The sequence below is a fragment of the Mirounga leonina genome, unplaced genomic scaffold (assembly GCF_011800145.1).
Source record: "Mirounga leonina isolate KUSES-001 unplaced genomic scaffold, KU_Mleo_1.0 Mir_154, whole genome shotgun sequence".
Taxonomy (NCBI): Eukaryota; Metazoa; Chordata; class Mammalia; order Carnivora; family Phocidae; genus Mirounga; species Mirounga leonina.
In genome coordinates, this window is record NW_023270389.1 from 53644278 (window position 1) to 53665257 (window position 20980).

A 20980-nucleotide genomic window follows, 5' to 3' on the forward strand; every position below is an offset into this window, starting at 1 on the left:
AGCTCATTATACAGCACAGGAAACCCAGACTCACAGAGGTTAAGTAACTTGACCAAAATGACACAACTACAAAACATCACAATTCTGGGTTTATCTCTGCAATTACAACAGCCCAATACAGTAGGATTGTTATCTCATGCTTATCAGAAGCTCTAATAGCTAATTACATATAAATTTGATGAACAAAAAAGAAAAATAATTACTCAGCAAGTGGCCCTTCCTTGATAGTAGCAGTTGAAGCGAATGATGTGAAGAGGGGTGGTATTTAGAGAGGTTTTGGCATTCTATAAAACAATTATCTTGGTCCCTGCAAGAGGTCAATATCATGAAAAAGAAAGTTGGTGTATAGCGTGTTTAGATTAAGAGAGGCAAAAATGCAAAGCGTCATCCTTGATTTTATTTGGCTTTGAGAAAACCAGCCATAGTAGACATGTTGCGGACAAATTGGGGAACTTGAATATGGATGGAGATAAAAATAAGGAATTATTATTAATTTTTTGTTATGTGTGATAATAGAATTATCCTTTGAAGGAGATTTTTTTTTTTTTTTTGAAGCTGCATGCTGAACTCTGTAGTGGTAAAATTTCATAATGTCTTTATTTTAAAATGTTTCAGCCAAACGATTTGTAGGTAGAGGATATGTGGCAAAATATTGGCAATTGCAGACTCTAGGTCTATGTATCATAGGTGTTTTTGCAGTAGTATTTCTGTTTGTCTGTCTATTTGAATGTTTTCATAATCAATTATAGATGAAGGAAGAGGCCCTTGGGAATCCCTGACCTAAAGGGAGGACTCTCGAGCTATGCCATGGGGCTTGGTCCTTGGCCCTGTTACTTACAAAGACTGAGAGGAAGACAAGAAGACCAGATAATCAAATTTGGGAGGACTAATGACTGCTAGAACATAGATTCGGAAAGATGGTCACTGGCTGGAATCTGGCTAGAGGAACCTTAATAAGGAAGAAGATAGAGTCATGTGTACAGGTTTTAAAAAATTAATAGCCTAAGGAAACCTGTTAGAATAGCAATTCTCACCAAAAGGACAAAAAACCTTTAGTTGGTGGCAAGTCAAGGTGAGAGAATGAGGTGACACAGCTGCCAGGAAAACAAATTTCCTGTTAGTCTACATTTCTGGAAGCAGGTAATCCAGAAGGCGGGAGTGTAGTTTCCGATTCCACTCTAGGTGCCTTGTTTTGAATGGCACTGGGGGTGGGTCTAGAGAGGGTGACTGGGCACTGCCATATTGGCCAAAGAGCCTGGGGATCATAAGTTTAAAAAAGACTAAGAGGAACATGAGAGATGCCATCAAATACTTCAAGGGTTTTGTGCAAGATGGACTAGCCCTGTGTAGGCAGCTTCATAAAAAAGAACCAGATACACTTGTTACAATAAAATGAATTTTTGTAAAGATGCCAGGGAAGGACTGCGTTTGTTAAATGGAGAGCATTGTGTGCACCATTAATCGCTCCTGTTTCCCTGGTAAGAGAACAATGGTAAATTTGAGACAAAGAGAGAGGAAAAACAAGTAAAACTGCCTTGAAAAGTTTAAAACGCTTCCTAAGCTGAAGCATGTGTTTCTATTTGCCGGTAACATTTCAAGAGCAAAATTTCCAAGGGCCAGAGATAAAATTTATCTTTGCGCTGGATGCTTGCCTAAACTTCACCGTATTCAAGGACCGTGTTGTCTGTGTTCACAAAGACAAATAATTATGTTGACAGTTTATCAGGTTTACAATCCCAAAGCTAGATAGCCCCCTGTTGGCTTTTTAAAGTTTTTATTTACTTATTTGTTTGGTCTTCTTTTGTTTCTGAGTCAGTGAAACATTCATGTGGTTTAACATTCAAAGAATAGATAAAGAAATACTATGAAATATCCCCTCCCTCTGCCAATTTCTGTCCTCCAGCCATTCAGTTCCACTCCTCAGAGCCAACTAATGTTAACCAATATCTTGTTTCATGCACACCTTACTCTTTACCCAATTTTCTCAATGTGAGAGTCTAGGAAGCAAGGGTTTCCTGACTCTTTGGCTATGTGACCCATAGGATGCTCTCCTTTACACAAGAATAGAGTGGAATCCAACCCCAAGGGGTTTAGGAACAAATATTCCTCGAAACAGCAAACATCTGCCAATGCCTAATTTCACTATTCTGCACTTCACTGGCCAGGCAGCGAAATGCCTCGCCAAAGACTTTGCGAGGGGGGAGATAACATTCTATGAGGGTAAATACGGCTATTTCTCCTCCGGCCAACTTTATTGACAAGGTCACACAATTGCATCTTTGTTCCTGTCCAGAGAGCTCGGTGGTTGGTGCTACAGAAAACCTTATTGCTGATATCACTGGGGATTTATAGCGGAGAGTAACTCATGCTTATTTACATATTGGCCTGTCCACATGCTTTTCATTTATGTGTATGTGTGTTATTTCTCCAGTTGAAATAAGTTCCTAATACCTAAATCCTTTGTACCCTCACTGCCCCCAACACCGGGAACTCAGCTCCTGTTTTCTCACATTGCTTGACAACCTAGGAATGGACTTTTCTTCTAAGTATCTTTCAAGTACGCCTCTTGGTAGCTCCTGTGGAGATATGCTGTCAGCATGAGATATCATTCCCATCCTCATTAAGTTAGACATGTTTTTAGAGAGATAAGAATTACATGTATTAAACAGGGACTGTACTTAACAAAGTGTTAAATTAAGGTGGGCTTGAGGAGAATGTGGTTGAAAAAAGATTGATCATCCCTGTTTTCTCTAGAGGTTAAATTATAACCATTTCTAAATATTCTAATTATCTTGATTCTTAAGGCTTTAGTTTATAGGTTTGTTAATATTAGAAACAAATTCTGTGCTTCTTCCTTTTCTTCGAAATCTTCTAGATTCTATTGGACAATACCCTCCTCATCCCTAAGACCTCCTTCAACCTGAGTAACTACACCCAAACAGGACATTCCAAATAGGGCTTTCCTTAGGAGGGGACAAGGCAGTTCTGCCAACTCTGTTCTACTCCTATTATCTGGAAGTCTTGGTTCCTGGACATAGGCAGGAAGCTGGGTGGCTCTGATGTGTAAAACCATGAGCTTTGACAGTCAGGCGCCAGGAAAGAGATGGGTGCCCCTGAGCAGAGCACATGGCAATAAAGGCCTACAGGACTTCCTAAGGTTAAACTGGGGACTGGAAGTGACAATGGCCTTGTGATATATGCCTCATTTCTTTTTTAAAGATCCAGCATGGATTTTCCTCAACACAGCATTTCTCTCCATTCTGGAGGGAAAGGAATTGTGCTGATTGTTTGGTTTTTAAGTTCCCTGTTAGGACGAAGGAGGATGGAAGAGTTGTCTATGAATTTTTATTATAACAAGAGTCATTTATTTTTAAAACAGCAAAATCAAGCATTAGCTTTGAATTAAAAAAAAAAATCTACCCAAGATTATCCATTAAAAAAATTAATCTGAACTCTACATGACTTTGAACCAGGAATAACATGATGACTGAAGAGACTGTCTGGGCCCATTCATGAAAGGTTTTTGGATGAAGCTTAGGAACATGCAGTAGGTAAAGTAGTAAGTGACAAGTCCACTTTATTACCTCCAAGGATCCAACTCAGCATAGAAAAGATTGCATCAAGATGATGGCAGAGTCAACCATTTGACCCCCATAGTACAAAAAGAAACGAAGTTTGCTGTGCTTAAGATGATTTCTTATAAACATTACTAATGGTGAAAAAATCAGGCAGCATCCACATAGATCTCTTTGCAAGTTTAAATTGAAATGGTGGCATCGGGTTGGCCATGTGGAGAAAGCTATCAAGAGCTGGACTTCCCATCCTTCACCCTCAGTGCCACTATTCTCCAGGATGTAGCTGCAAGAGTAAAGTAAAAAGGAAGTTCGCCAGCTGGCTGACTGTTCAACAAAGCTGCTGATGGGACATCACTAGGATGCCAAGGTCACAATGGGTCCAGGTTTACCTCTCAGATTCTGGGAAATGAGTTCATACTAACCAAAACAAATAAACTAACAAGCATCCAGAGAGAGAAATGGAGAGTTCAGAGGGAATGAGAGTTCTTGTGCCAACCAGTCAACTCACTCTAGTCTCACCAGGACACTATTTGAGAAACCAAATTAAGGTTGTTAAGTAAACAATGTGAGCAAAGGGAGGCAAGGGATGCCAAAAGTTAATATAACCACACTTGGAAAACCTGCTGCTGCCCTCTCTTGAAGACCTCTGCCAAGAGACCAGAGTGCTTGGGTGGGTGAGTTAAAGCATCCTGGCATCCCTTTCCCTGCAAGGCCAGGGATGGAAGCGTATATCATGCGCACAAGAAGTTCTCAAAGTATAGTCTGGAGACCCCTGCGGGTCTCTGATATTCTTTTGGGGTGTCTGTGAGGTCAAAATTATTTTCATAATAATACTAACATGTTATTTGCCTTGTTACTTTTCTTCTCTCCCAAGGCGGCAGTGGAGTCTTCCAGAGGTTATATGACATGTGATAATGTCATCACTTTGACTCTACTGGAAGGTGTGCTTGTGTATTACTGTGTTTATAACTTTCTCCATTTTAATTTCTAATGTGATAAATATCAGTAGATATAACCCACATTTTTAAAAAGATCTTTAGGGGGCACCTGGATGGCTCAGTCAGTTAAGCTTCCGACTCTTGATTTTGGCTCAGGTCATGATCTCAGGGCCATGAAATTGAGCCATGCATCGGGACTCCACACTGAGCATGGAGCCTGCTTAAGATTCTCTCTACCTCCCCTCTACTTCTCACTGTCCCCTTCCCTGCCAGCGCTCTCGCTCTCTCTCTCTCTCTCAAAAAATTTAAAAACTTAAAAATTTTTTTAAAAATTTAAAATAAATTAAAAACATCTTTAGGGCTCTCAGTCTTTAAGAGTTTAAGAGTGTAAAAGCTTCCTAAGATGAAAAAATTTAAGAACCACTGATACAGACCATCATTCTCAGTCAGCACACTAGAACATTGGCAAACACCAGGATGTTATTCTTTTTGATGAAATTTTAGAAATACCCTTGTACTCCAGGCGGGGACTTTTTGAGATTTAGGAAGCATTCTATCTGACTAGGTATATAATATTCAAATTACCTCAAAAGCTCCACATAATTGTGCTTGGGACATGTATCTCTCCCTAATTCAGGGGTATAGATACCCCAAATCCTTTTACTGGATACATTAATTTGCAAAACAAAAAAGAAGAAAGAAACATTTTTATTTATGATTTGTCTGTCCTTCAGCAATGATCTGAAGTGGGATCATAATACATGCGTGCCCTGAGAGGAAGTACATACTATTTTTGGAGTTATTGAACTCTAACTGAACTGAAACCAAGAATCATAACCTACCATAAATATAGGGCAATCGAGTGAGTTTTCCTAGTTTTGGGGGGGTTGTTTTTAAATGTGTGTGTGTGTATAAGAAATGAGGTCAATTTAGGTACCAGGCCATTTGTTAAAGATTCCTGAAGCCCATTCTTCAAATACAGTCAGCACAGAGATTGGTTCTCACATGTGGGTCCAGTGTCCATTTAGCCAGGATCCTGGGATTCCGCAAGGCCATTGCATCCTAAAGAATGGAAGGAACCTTCTTTTATAGGAGCCCTCCTGAAGCTGAGTATGGAGCATTTGTGCCTATAAATATAATATTTGCAAGCCTAGAGTTTTCCTCTGTCTCCTTCACATTGCTGACACATGGACCAAGACAGAGTTGGAGGTAGACATTCTCAAACCAAAGTAACCAAAGAACAAAATACAAGCATGTGATTTAGATATGAATGAGCAAAGATCAGATGAATATCTGATAATACGCAGGACACTAAACAAGGGGGACAAGACAAGGCATGTTTCCTGTCCTCGAGAGTTGCAATCACTAAGCACTTGCCATTTTCCCATTGTATCACAGTATCCTGTCATCTACCAGTTAAACTGACAGAGATAAGGACAGGAGGGTGACCTCCATTTCTCTCCTGTATTCATAATAGGTTGAATTCATGAGAGACCTCCAGGAGCCATCTCTAGCCCCCTGCACTGAAGAAGAGCTGAAAATAATTCAAGTCTTTGAAACAGAAGGATGTTGTCTACTATAACACAGTTAAAAATCTTAAGAAAATAATAAAATTAATGACACCCAAAATGTTCCATTTTAATCAGTAAATCTTTATAATCATGGAAATTAAACCACTTGTCTTTAGGAAAATGAGTGAGAAGACAATGGCAAGAGCTAGAATTCGAGCAATTTACAAGAAGGCAAAAGTGAGTCACCTTTTTGGTGACAGGAGGGAATTAGGCTAATATGCCTGAAACTGGCTTGGTTAACTTGTTTTCTCTCTGTGAGTCTGGAAGGTGAAGCTCCACAGTGAGCTCTGACCACTCACTGCCTCATTGTCTTGCCCTTTGGCTCCTTTCTGGGCAAGGAAGAGAGTTGTGTGTCCTGCAGAGTTGCGTAGGTATCTGCCAACAGTCCGTGGAAGACAGCTGTCCTGGGGCCCAGAATGGGCAGTCTGTAGTGAATACTCTCTGGAGGACAGTGCAAGAAGAAGGAAAAACAAGGGCTTCTTAGAATCTATTTTTAAAGAAGTTCAAAATTTCGAAAGGTCACCAAAGACTCTTTTTTGGCCTTATAAAACAGATTCAAAATTCACCTAAGAATTCCTTTTAATAGAACCATTTTATCCTGCACAAGATTTAAGCTCCTATAAATCTTGTCAAAGAGGTCAGAAAAGAGTACCTAGAAACAAAACTCAAGTATTAGGAGTCATTGCCAATTAAATAAAAAGTGAATATAAAATGTGGCTGGAGTTATAAGGTGAGTTGAAGGGAAAAGAAGATTCAATTCTCAGGATGAGGTAACTGGGTAATGGACATTAAGGAAGGCATGTGATGTAATGAGCACTGGGTATTATATAAGACTGATGAATCACAGACCTATACCTCTGAAACCAATAATACTTTATATGCTAATTAATTGAATTAAAATTTTAAAAAATATTTTAAAAAGAAGACTTTTCAGGGACACATATATGGTTCTATCTTCAGAAAACAAACATGATCTTACGAAAAGTCTACAATAGTACTTGTATTTCAAAAGGAACCTTAATTTTATGAAATAACTTAAATTAGGGTTCTTTAAAATCCTCATCATCCCGACCTCTTCTTCAAATGTGATTTTATTTACAAAAATGTTGGTTAATATTCAGCTTTTCCAGAAGACACATTGCTCGATGGATAATGTCTTTCTATTGGAAGTCACTGAATGGAAGGGAACTGGAGTCCTGAATTCTCTGGAAAAGCTCCTCACTCCAGCTGGATGAGAGTGAAGAGATGTCACAAGACCACAGACCTAGGATCTGGTTCGGTCTCATCACTGTAATGAAGAGGAAACAGAGGTCCAGGGTCACAGGCACCGATGTTTATTGACAACAGGAGCCTGTACATGTCATGGAACTCTGGACTCGAAGCCAGAGTCAAGATAAATGAATCTGGAAGAAATCCCCATAACTTATGGAGATAGGCTCTTTCTGTTTACTTAGTTCTCACTAATAATTACTGATAATATATAAGGGTTAACTGAATCCAGAAACATACTAGAAGTCACTGTTGTGATCCAGGAGAGGAGTTAGACAACGACTGGCGGTTATGTTCATTGGGATGAGTCAGCCATGTGGTATTTCTAGGGTGTCCACAGGGAAGGCAGCCCGGGTGGGTGGCTGCTTCAGCAATAAGCAAGTGCCGTAGCAGGGACACGTCTAAGCTGCGGAAACCCGTGGGGCCAGGGCAATGTCAGCAGTTTTTCTGGGTTGATCAAAGGTGAAGGCTTCTCATACTGAGCGTCTGGCTCTCAGGGGCGGGGTGGGAGAGGAGGAGCGCTGGGGGGAGGGGGGTAGGCGGGGCGGCAGAACGTTTCTCTGGCTTTATAGGTGGGAACCCAGAGGCCCAGACAGTTTAAACTATTTGGCCAGTCCTGTAGAGCAAGACTAGGATCTGAACCCAGGTCTCCTTGCTTCTAGGCTAGTGCTTTTACCTCACCTCAGAGGGCACCTGCAGGGGCAAAGCTCGGCTCAGAAATGTCACAGCTGGAATTGATAGTAGATCTGCCAAGCTTCAGCTCCTAGTCAGCTCCATAAGCACTCTCCCCGAAGTCCTACCTCTAAGATTGCTCTCTTGGATGGACTCTATGGGCAAGAGTCATAAGATGTCCAAGAACATAACGTGCTGACCTTATGTACACAGTCTAGTTCTTATACTGGTGACTGAAATACACTCCCGTGGCTAATAAATTGATGAAAGGTATCTTATCGCATTGCCCTGTAGAATCACGAAATAAACATTCTTGCTGAGGGGAAGGGCATGTAAGTGTGTGCGTGTGTGTGTGCGCATGTGCTCTACTCCTTTGTGAGGCAGGCCTGAAAAAATCCAGGTTCAAGGAAAACTCAGAATGAGCATGTGACTGGAAATGAGAACACTGAAACCAAGAGCACATGCATGTCACCCAGGGTTCTCTTGGCTTCCGGAGAATGAGGTGCTCACACACCAGTGAACAGCGGAGGGGGAGCTTTTCTTGGATGGATGTTCCTAGTTCTTGGCTCTTTAGTTTCACTTTGGCTAAATGAGAGCCAGGAGGTACGCCAATATTTCTGGATACCCAAGAAGGGATTCACTGGGACTGGCGGTCTTTTCCCTCCACTCCACTAATGTGAATATCTGCATGCCTCAGCTGTTTACCCAAGCCTGTGGTCCCCTCTTTTAGCATCGCTTCCAGATATCCCTTCTATCTTCACAGTTCCTCTCTGGATGCCTTCTCAGCAATTCTGGATCTAGCTCCCCTGCCGATGGAGATTAGACTCTCCCATTTGTATAAAGCAAGGAAAGGGATCTCGATTTTCCTTCTTGTGTATATTAAATGAGAGAAAAGCCAGAGGTGGCCTCAGTTAATATGGGAGCAAATGAGAAAATGGATAAAATTACTAACATAACAGCCTCTACTGCACCAACCCCTTGAGCTGTATCCCCCCAAAGACTAACCTGCACCCACCTTCACCAGCTCAGTGGTGATGTCTCTAAAAGATGAGACATAGGTCGATGACGAAGCTGGAGCTGAAGCCGCTATCCTTTTGTCTATTAATAGCAAGTGGACATAAGAATAGCACTGGGCAGCTGCCAGAAGGCAGGTGGTTTAGGAAGCCTGTGGGATGGGAGGTTCAGGGATTTGGAGAGGCCATTCCAAGGGTGTGGGGATGCAGTTCCTTTCCCACCTTAACTGCCTGAAAGGGAATTACCTACTTTGTGCCCCATTTCCGTGAAAATTCTTCAGCAAGTAGGTATGAGGCTCTTTAGAAAGAATGGGGCAGATCCCTGTGGCATGGAGAAGACCTGGGAAGGAGCTTGGCACAGATGAAGGTCAGTGAGGCCTGGAGAGGGGCCAGGCGGGGCTGGTCTGAAGGGAGGGCTGGGGGGCAATCAAAACAGGCCATAAGCAGTATGTGAAAAGAAAAAGGGGCAGACAGAGGGAACTTGTTCGGAAAATGTAGAAACTATCTTAGGGATTAAACTTTTCGTCCTACTACTCTAGAGGTAGTATGTCCCCCACTACAAGTACTCCGAACACAAACCTGTTGAGATGTCATTATGGGAACATTTGGATACAGTCTGGGCTTTTGGTGGAGGAAGACTCATCGTTCTGTTTGGAAGAAGCAAGAAAACACATCAGTTATGTGGCTAAGGCCCAGTGGAAAGGAATGTGCCTTTATACATTTTAAAACACAGGTGCTCTTTTGAAACCAGCACCTGTTAACCTGGTGCTCAGACCACTTTGCCACAGTCTAAGATGATGGGGCCAGAGACCACTATATCTCAAGCTCTCTCACTTTTATGAATTTTGATAAAAACTTCCTGAAAAAAATATTTTATTCATTGTCAGAACATGTGTGGTCTAAATAGAAGGAATCAAGAATCCTCCAGTTTCCAGGAAAAAAAAAAAAAAAGAACAACTCTTCCAGATCAGTAATCTACCCTGCCAAGTGCAAAACAGAATATTTTGGTTAGAACCTTCTAATTTTATTTTTATTTTTTTGCCTTAAAATCTCTTCTTTTATTCCCATCAATATTATTCTGCAAGACTAGTTTGTCTACTGTTGAATGTTATTAAAGCAAGACAGAAACCATTTAGAAATACTTTGTTGTCAATCCAACTTTGATTAAAGAAATTTTTAAAAATCTTTATTTATTTAAGTAATCTCTACACCCGACGTGGGGCTTAAACTCACGACCCTGAGATCAAAAGTAGCATGCTTTTCCAACTGAGCCACCAGGTAACCCTAAATCAACTTTTATAAAGATTATTTTTATTTATTAATTTTTTTTTTTTAGTTTTTATTTTAATCATCCAGTGCTCATCACAAGTCTACTCCTTAATCCCCATCACCTATTTCACCTTCCAATTTTAGAGAAAATGTCTTGACTACATCTCCTATTTCTCCTGGTGGCTAAGGCTATGGAAGTGACCCTTGACCAAAATGATATGAGTCCAAACCATTTCTACGTTAAATTGCTTAATTTCTAAAGACTGACAAATCTGTAAACTTTGATGGGATCTGCACTCATTTCAATGTTTCCATTTCTTTTTTTTTTTTTAAGATTTTATTTATTTATTTGACAGAGAGAGACACAGTGAGAGAGGGAACACAAGCAGGGGGAGTGGGAGATGGAGAAGCAGGCTTCCCGCGGAGCAGGGAGCCCGATGCGGGGCTCGATCCCAGGACCCTGGGATCATGACCTGAGCCGAAGGCAGACGCTTAACAAATGAGCCAACCAGGCGCCCCTCATTGTTTCCATTTCTACAAAGGTTTTCCAAGATTATTTTTACTTTGCCACCAAAAATATGGCACATCTGGCCAGTTTATCTTACTCAATTGCCATTGGAGGAATCAGTGGGACTAAGGAAAAGAAAAATTCCTCCTATTACCCATGTTGAACAAACAGGAAGGTGGTATTTCTAAGACTGAGTAAGATTTGTTTGCACTATAATTCAACAAATATGTATCTCTCCACTCATCTTTTCTCTCTCTTTTTCTCCTTCCCTCCCTTCCTTCTTTCCTTCATTCCTTCCATTCAACAAACTTCACTTAATTTCTACAATGGTTACAATTAAAGTCACTTTTGAAAAACTCTTATTTTGGTAAGGACAATTCTACCTGCCTATATATAGAGAGAGACTCAAAAACCGTGAGGACAGATTTTATAAGCTACAAACAGAACCAGGACCTTACTTTATAGTCACACAAGCTAAATCTCAAACAGAAGTGGTCTGTTTTCCTTCATTACATTGAAAAAAATGACCCATCTAGTGATACTTCAGGTTGGTGTAGACGTGATTTTAGGATTGGTTCAACCCTTAGTCTACCTCAAGGAATAAGAGTTATTTGTTTAAAATCAGCTAATGATTCTGGAATTTGGGACTTTATTTAAAATACCAAACTTGCAAGATAAATGAACTGGGGCAACAAATTTCAAAAGTTTCTGTCACAGAGGAGTGAAACTTTTGCTCGGAAATCCCAGACTTTAGTTTCGTTTTCTATTTAAAGTCTATACAGAATATTTATTTGAATTACTTTTATTATGATCTGATAGGAGCTTTGAAAAAGTTGCAGGTAAACGTTATTAATGCTGGAGTGTGTTGTGCTCAAATACACTACCCACTCCTCCCTGACCCTGTCTCTCTGGACCAGGCACCCAGCACATGGGTTCCATACATCTGAGTCTACACTGCAGGTTGGAGCAAATTTCATAAAAGGAATCCTAACATCTACTGCTGTCCAACATAAGGTTACAAAAAGACCTATCTGTTTTTTAATATTTTGCTTTCTCTATGAGGAAAAAAAGTTGAAGATTGCCATTGGATCACATATAACTTTTTTGATTAGTCACATCAAATCTGACCATGACTGTTTGCCTACATTCCAACCATCTATGGTTAAGGCAAGTCTACCTACACTGGTGCTTTAGCCAGGGTGAGTCTGTATTTCAAGTGTTTTTAATGAAGTAAAAGCTTCTTTAAAGTCCTTTTTCCCTTTCTGATAGTAGTTAAAGGCGGGGGGGGGGGGGGAGATCCCTGAAATCCAACTAATCAAAATTCTGACTGGATTTTATTTTTTTATATACTTGATCTTGATAAGAAAGCAGCAAACGACAACCAAACAAACTGATGACAGGAATTTTGGTTACTGAAAAGTAGCAGAGGATGTCCTGGGCTGAGAACAGATTGTGTGTGATGTCCCATACCTTCTGAATTACGTAAGTCATCTACATGGAGAATGCGTACTCGGTTCTGCCTGAGTTACCAAAGGAATCTTGTATCCTCCTCTTTGTACTGTTCTTGGGAAGGTGGAAAGGCAGATTATGCTTTCTACTGTAATTTCAATAGCTGTTCAAGCAAAAAGGTGAAAACAACTTTTTTTTGTCTAACTCTCTCGTTTAACCAGGAAATGAAACCACTCAAGAAGCCCATTCTCTAAGCATTCCCTGAACTTACTATGTTTCTTAATCCATTGTTCTGTGCCCCCAAACTGATATAAACAGAATTAAAATAATGTCCTGATTTAAATCTTAGGCTTACCTATGATTCATAAAATTCTCAAAGGATAGTTTCAGATTATGAGGGATTATCATAGTTCTTGGTTGTACCTGAGAAAGAAAATCTCATTTAGAACATTGCCCCAAACTGTATTCCAGTTTAAATAAATAATGCACCACCTTAGCAAACTCAAGTTGTATTTAATATTAGAATCATTCATATATTCTTCTGTGATATGAATGAACAAGAGGGGATCACCTGCCCATAAGTCATACGGTCTATGTTCTTCCCTGGTTATCAGATTTTGAAGTTAGAAACCTAAAGTTTGGTAAAGCCTCCAATTCTCTTTGTTTAGCTCACCCCCCAAAATTCTTCAGGTCTCAGATCACCTGTCAGCCTCTCGCGGACACCACTGACTTCTGGACCACTGTTAGGTAGTCCTCTGCCTTACGTTCTCACTGTTCCCTAGGCTTCCTCTACCAACATACTCCTAAGGTTTTTATTGTATTTACTTGCTTGATGTCTGGTTTCCCTCATAGACTTTCAGCTTCATGGGGGCAGAGACCATGTCCTTATTTTTGTATTTCCAGGTTCTAACACAGTGCCTGTTCAAAAAATACTTGTTGATCAAATTAGTGAATGAATGAACCCACTCTGAGGCACACTTGAAAGTTTTAAGTGTGCCCTTCCTAGAGGACTATAATAAATTACACAGTTATCCTATTCCTGATTAAGACAATATTTTCTTGAACTTTTCCAGATTTGTTACTCACACTAGATATTGGTTTTCTTTAGGAGCTCAGGCTTTCACTAAGAATCACTTTTTCCCCCAACATTTCTCAAAAGATATCATAGCCGGGACAATGAAAAGATAATCACAAGATGTGGGTGCAGGTGTTCAGTTGGGCTATTCATTGAGTGACTTGTGATTTAAATGTATGACACAAGGAAGCTGCAAATTACTATGTGTTAAGGGCCTTCAGAGGTGCTTGAAAAGAGAGAAGAATCTGAACATTAGGTCTATAGAAATGCCAATCACTTACGGTATTTAATCAGATTGTTGTAACTCATTAGCTGAGGGGAAGCATCTAGGAGGAGGAAAGAAATGATCTGATAACAGTAGCATATGGGAGTAGTGAGGGCAGCAAAGGCTTTGATGAGAACCTGGTAAGAGGCTTCTAGATACATAAAAGGGATGAGAATGAAGGAGACACACTGCCTTTTTAAAATTTCTTCTGAAATTGGCTCTGTTGCAAAGAAAGATGGAGGAAACTCTCTACCTTCTCCTGATTATACGACCCCTTTTCAAAAGCCCCTAAATCCAGCTAGTGCTATTGTATGCATGAATGGGCTATCGGGGGCTACCCCAGAACAAAGCTACCAAAGATAGCAGTTTTGTCCCTGAGAAGAAGTGTGCCCTGTGGGCAACTCCTATTCAGTCTTGAAAACTATGCATCGTCTTCTTCTGGGAAGACTTCTCTGATATCTACTTTCCATGCCTGTTCACATCCTACCAGGTCTATTGCTATTTCTATTCATCATTTTATTATCATTATTTGTTTACCCATTGGCTCCTTAAAGGTAGGGCTTATGTCTTATTCTTTTATTTATTTATTTTTTCCTTTGTTGCTGAGCTATTACCTAAGTACCTGGCCTATGGTAGGCAGTCAATAAATACCTATTGAAATGAACTGAATTACGTCAATAGACTTTTGAGACCAATGAACATACATATGTTAGAGAATGGCTCCCTATAGTATTTCCAGCCTGACATCCTACTTTGAAGGGGCTTGAAAGTGTGTATTAGAGAGCAATGCACATAACAGAAGGACTACAAAATAGATGTTTTAAGGGGAAGATGAGCTGTTTGGAGTAGACACGTAATAAGAGACAATTTACATAAAACTAAGGTGGCTACCCATGGTGACTCACAGCCATAACTTTCAGTAGGTAATTTCTTCCACACTAAATAATTGAGCTCCTGGCCCAGAGTACTCATACCCAGGAGTATGAGTAGTCATACAAAACAGGTCCTACTAGGATTTTTCTTTTTTGATACTCATCCACTTTATGCTTTTATTTTTTTAAGATTTATTTATTTATTTATTTGAGAGACAGAGATAGCCAGAGAGAGCATGAGTGGGGGCAGGGGTTGAGAGGGAGAAGCAGGCTCCCCACAGAGCAGGGAGCCCGATGCAGGGCTCCATCCCAGGACCCTGGGATCATGACCTGAGCTGAAGGCAGACGCTTAACTGACTGAGCCATCCAAGCACCCCACTTATGCTTTTATTTTTAAAAATATTTTTCTAGTGCTAATCTTTTTTTTTTTTTTTAATTCAGACACCTAAGATTCACCATCTCAATGTACAACTCAGTGGTTTTCAGTAGCATCACAAAGTTGCACAACAATCACCACTATCTACTTCCAGAAGATTTTCAACAGCCAAGAAAGAAGCTCTGTCCTCATTAGCACTCATTTTCATTCATTCGTTCCCCAAGTCCTTGGCAACCACTATCTATTTTCTGTTTCTACAGATTTGCCTATTCTGGACATTTCATATAAATGAAATCAATATAACACGTGGCCTTTACTGGTTTCTTTTACGTAACAAAATGTTTTCAAAGTTTATCCAGGTTGTAGCATATATAAGTACCTTCTTTTCATGGCTGAATAATATTCCATTGTATGGATCACATTTTGTTTACGCATTCATCAGTTGATGGACCTTTGAAGTATTTTCACTTTTTGGCTATTATGAATTAATGTTGCTATGAACATTCTTGTACAAGTTTGTGTATGGACATATGTTTTCAGTTCTCTTGGGTATATATCTAGGATGGAAATGCTGGGTCATATGGTGACTCTATGTTTAAGTTTTTGAGGAATTGCCAATTGCTGTTTCCTAGAGCAGTTGCATTGTTTTGCATTCCTACCAGCAATGGATGGGGATTCCAGTTTCTCCATATCCTCGCCAACACTTGTTATTGTCCACTTTTTTATTATGGGCATTCTAGTGGGTGTCAAATAATGTCTCATTATGGTTTCAGTCGCATTTCCTTAATGGTTAATGATGTTGAGCATCTTTTCATGTGTTTATTGGCCATTTGAATATCTTCTTTGGAGAAATGTTTATTTAAATTTTTTGTCCATTTTGAAATGTGTCTGTGTTTTTATTGTTGAGTTGTAAACTTTTTAAAAATATATTTTGGATTCTAGTTCCTTTTCAGATATATGATTTGCAAACATTTTCTCCCATTCTGTGGGTTGTCTTTTCATGTTCTTGATGGTGTTCTTTGAAGCAAAAAAGTTTTTAATTTTGATGAAGGTGAATTTAGGTAGTTTTTGTTGTTGTTTGTGCTTTTGGTGTCACATCTAAGAAACCATTATGTTATTCAAGGTCATGAATATTTACACCTATGTTTTCCTCTAGGTGTTTGTGTTCTAGCTCTCACAATTAGGTCTGTGATCTATTTGTAGCTATTTTTTGTATATGGCGTGAGGGAGGGACATAACTTCATTCTTTTGCATATGGATATACAATTGTCTCAGTACCATTTACTGAAAAGACTGTTTTTTCCTCATGAAATTGTCTTGACACCTTTGTCAAAAATCAGCTGTTCAGGACCTCTTATTCTTATGGAGATCCCGTAGTATGTAATTAAATTTGATTTTCTCCTGTTAAAAATTTTTTTTAGTTGTTCACAGATGTAAGGTTTTATTTCTGGACTCTTAATTTTTTTTTCCACTGATCTGTATGTTTATCCTTATGTCAGTACCACAAAGTCCTGATTATTGTAGCTTTATAGTAGGTTTTGAAATCAGGAAGTGTGAGTCCTCCAACTTTGTTTTCATTTCCAGGATTGTTTTAGCTATAGTGCATTTCTTGCATTTCTATATGAATTTTAAGATCTGCTTGTCAATTTCTCCAAAAACATCATATGAGATTTTGAGAGGAATCATACAGAACATGTAGATCAATTTGGGAGTATTGCTATCAAAATCCGTAAACATGGTTTTTTTGCATTTATTTAGGTCTTTTTAAATTTCTTTACATGATGTTTTATAGCTTTTGATATACAAGTTGTGCATTTATTTTGTTAAATTTATTTCTAAGTTTTTTAATTTTTTGATGTTATTGCAAATGGAACTGATTTCTTAATTTCATTTTTGGATTGTTTATTGCTGGTATATAGAAATAGAATTGATTTTTGTATATTGACCTTGTATCCTGTAACTCTGCTCTACTCATTTATTAGCTTTAATTGTGTTTTGTGGGTCCCTTAGGACTTTCTAGATATAAGATTATGCCATCTGAAAATACAGCTTTATATCTTCCTTTCCAATCTGGTAGCCTTTTATTTCTTTCTCTTGTCTTAACTGCCCCACCTAAAACACATAGTACGATGTTAAGCAGAAGCAGCAAGATTGGACATCCTGGTCTTGTTTCTGATCTAAGGGGAAAATATCCAGTCTTTCTTCATTGAGTATGATGTTAGCTGTTGGTTTTTCATAGATATGCTTTATTGGGTTGAGGAAGTTCCTTCTATTTTAGAAGCCTTTTTTTTTATTATTATTTCTTTTTTTTTTTTTTTTTTTAGAGATTTTATTTTATTTGACAGAGAGAGAGACAGCTAGAGAGGGAACACAAGCAGGGGGAGTGGCAGAGGGAGAAACAGGCTTCCCGCTGAGCAGGGAGCCTGATGTGGGGCTCGATCCCAGGACCCTGGGATCATGACCTGAGCCGAAGGCAGACTCCTAATGACAGAGCCACCCAGGTGCCCCTAGGAGCCTTTTTTATCTTCCCCAGCATCTGCCTTCAGCCCCCTGCTGAGAAATGAGGGGTCTTGGTGACTACAGCAGAAATGCAGTACCCCAACCCCAGGAGGAATATGAAGCATTGTTGCACATAGTGAAGCAAGTGTATTTATTTCATGCTCATTTTCTAACTTTCTATAGTTTCCTACAGGCATATGCACTGGTTCTGACTTTCATGTTTGAGGTCTTCCTTTTTGGGATCTGCAGTGAATGGTAAAACCACAGTGTGTGGTTCTACTTCAGTCAGGCCTGGGCAAGGGCAAAGTTCAGAGAAGAGGTCTTGAGAAAGAGAGCAGCTGCTGAAGTCCCAAGTGAGCCATCTGGCAAAAGTCAGCTTGGGCCCAGGGTCAGTGCATTCTAAATGTGGATACAGTGATTCCAGGAATAAGACCAGGAGAAATCCCAATCCCAGTTTCCCAGATTCCAGTCAACGCTAATATTGAACGCTGTGATCTTAATTAAGAAGAATATGAACACAGATTGTAACATTCAGATACATCTTTGTCCATAGCTTCAGTTAAATTTCCAAATCCCACAGAAAAATTTCACAAAACTGCTGGTCTCTTTCATATCCTATTAGTCAAAGCACTTTCGCCATTAACGCATCAGAGGCTCTCTCATGTCTCCTGATTTTCTTCTACTCCTGCCCTTCCTCTTATTGCACATAAGCCCAGAGTCAAAGGAGAATCATAGGATATCAGAATTGTAAAAACCCTTACTCAACTCCTACCCTAAACCTAACTGTTTAACTAAATTAAACTTCAACCCAAGCCTGACTGACCCTAACCCTAATCCTTAACCTGACCCAAGTCCTAACGCTGACCTGTACAGCGTTCCTCCAGACGCAGGCCTCTTTCGGCAGCAACTCTGACAGATGGCAGAGCTTTGTCCTTGTTTCCCCCATATCCCCTTGTCATCCTTCATCCCCCACCATTCTGCACCACCAGTTACAGACACCCCCCACTGGCTGGAAAGCACTATAGGATCTCTCCTTAGCTTTTATTCTGAGGTGCTGATTGAATTGATATACCCAAAGATTAAGCTGCTTGTTTCATGACTGTAATGGTAGAAGCAGGTTGTGTTGTATGGGTGTGCGTTGTGTTGCGTTGTATTGGGGAAATGTTAAGGTGGGGAGAAGTTCCACAACCTCCTGAACTTCTACAGCAGTGTAGTTACTTTAGGATCTCAAAATAAAGTGGCTCGTCTCATCTCTACCCCTCTGACTCACCTACCCTAATTCATCTTTTGGTTTCTTGAAAATGGAGGGGGTTTATTGCATTGTGTCAGATAATGGTGCTCCCAGGGCCAACAGGTCCTTATTTGCAGCCTTCCCTGCAAAAAGTGTTGTCTCTCCACTGGGCTCTGGTGGGGGAGGGGTAGTGCTGTGCCCTGGGAGGCCCATGCTCATCTCTGCCATCCCGCTGACCTACCATTTTTATTTCTTGACATGTGGAGCACAGCTGCTTGTTTCTGATCAGCATGGGGTTACTCTGGATCCTCCTGGCCTGAGGGGAGAGAGAAACACAGGGAGGTGAGGAAACAGTGGGGGTACTTGGGGCAGCAAAGAAGGGGGACAGGGCTGGAGGAGTAAGAAAGGTAACAGTTATTCCTTCCATAAAACAGAGGGAGTCTCTGGTCTCAGCCCCATCCTAGGTGGATGCTGAGTCCAGGCGTGGCTGCCGGTGGGAGGTTCAGGAAGAGTTTAGGCAGGAGGGGGTGAGCCACAGACTAATCGGTGTCTAATATAGTGATACAGGTGCAACTTACCCTTCTTTGCTCACACTGACATCAGAGCCATGAGGTATGTTCATAGGAAGAGCATAATATAGGGGAGAAGAGGGTCGGAGGGACAGACAATAACTATGAGTTAAAACCCCCCGCCCCTGCCACTCGATGGTCTGCTGACCTCTTACTACATGTGTGTACCCCTGTGGACTGACCCATTGCTGCTGCCCTGCGAGGGGTGGGGAACCGGGAGAGGAGGAATATGTCTCTGCAGCACGGGGAGGGCCTGGGGTGTGCTCCCAGGGTGACCTTCAGGGGACTGGTCTGCGAGTAGCTTCATCCTCTGAGAGACATAGAGTGTTTGGGTGAGGCACTATTATTGAAGGGACGAAGACTGAAAACTGGAGACAAAGTTGGATTCTTTTGACAAATATTTAAAATACATTTCATTTTTATAGGCCATTTAAAGAGAATCAACTGCGTATTACAATGTTGTGGGTTGGTATGTTAAAGCATGAGTGTGAACAGCTTGATTCATTCATTCAACAACGGACATTTATTGTGAGGCCACCCTGTGGGGGGTGCTGGGCTGAGGCCACAGAGATGAATAAGACATTTTCTGGCCCTAAGGCAGGCCAGGGAAAGACACAAATTCACTCATCTGCCCGTTCGTTAGATACTGGGGTCCCTGATCTGACCTCAAGCTGCGCACCACCCGGCAGACTGCGTACAAAGAAGCACAATGGTGTGGAGGGTACTATGACAGAAGTATGTTGAGGCCACTGTGAAACGGAAAAAAGCCAAAGAGCTCACCTGGGGCGGGGGGGTGGGGGGGTGGGGCATAGACGGAAGGGTCTGAGAAGGGCTACTGGAGCCGGCAATGCTTGGGTAGGTGTTGGTGGGGTGAGGACATTCCAACCCCCGGGAAACACTGTGGCACCGTGGAAGAATGACCTAGAGCATTGGCATCAGGTAACCGAGGTTAGCTGTCTGGTGTGGGGAGTGGGCAGAGAGGTCAGAGAGGCAGAGACTCCTGGGCCTTTGGAAGATTCTACCTTCTGCCAGATCTTCTCTGATCTCCTGGGAGTGGTATCTCCCGGGGTTTGGCTCCTCCTCCCATCCCTCACCTCTGTGAGTTCTGAGACTAAGATACATCTCTGAAACTGTCATCCAAGGCTGGATGCACTAGATATCACAGAAGCAGCAACGATATTTCTGGGCCTCCAGAAAAGAGAGACTATGTCCCATTGCAGGATTAGGAGAAGCTTCGAGAAGTGGCATTTACACTGAGTCTGAAAGGATGCAGAAGGCATAGACAGGTGGAGGTGGCAGTGGGAGGATCTTTGGGCAGATTTGGTTTTGGTGGAGTTACCAGCAGATTCTTATTTTTCCTGTAGTGGATTCCTTCTCCTTTTCCAGATTTCTGGTTTCTACATAAGAATAAGAGTTCATTGCAAATCAAGCAACAGACATATCTGAGAGGCCTTCAGGGTGCATGCAGATCTTGCCAGGTTAATGACGGCTGCAGATGTGACTCCCAAGTTGCATAACCATGACGACTGCCATCCTGTGGGACCTGAAGACAAAATGTTTTATATATCGTCCTGGCCAACTCTGTTAACTCCTCATCTGTTAAGACATAACTTCGCTATTACTTTCTCAGAAAGTCTTTTTCCTGGCCCTCTTATCATTTTGCACACCCCGAACCTGATTTGGGTGCTTGCCATTCTGATTCCATCACAGACTTGGCATAGCGTTTTGTTGTATTTTGTCCTGTTATTCTTTCTTCTTTCTTTCTTCTTCCTTTTCTTTCTTTTTCTTTCTTTCTTTCTTTCTTTCTTTCTTTCTTTCTTTCTTTCTTT

At 40.8% G+C, this 20980-nt stretch overlaps 1 protein-coding gene across 1 annotated transcript in view; it reads right to left on the reverse strand.

Moving 5' to 3' along the window:
• Positions 1-4843: 4843 nt before the first annotated feature.
• The window catches only part of CUNH1orf105 (chromosome unknown C1orf105 homolog), a 25579-nt gene continuing 9442 nt past the window's right edge, over positions 4844-20980 (reverse strand). The window contains exons 5-8 of the mRNA XM_035010946.1: positions 18824-18898; positions 12620-12687; positions 9618-9685; positions 4844-6525 (exon numbers count right to left, since the gene is read on the reverse strand). Of these exons, the coding sequence (XP_034866837.1) occupies positions 6380-6525; positions 9618-9685; positions 12620-12687; positions 18824-18898 (357 nt within the window). The 3' untranslated portion in view covers positions 4844-6379. The remainder of the gene's footprint in view (positions 6526-9617; positions 9686-12619; positions 12688-18823; positions 18899-20980) is intronic.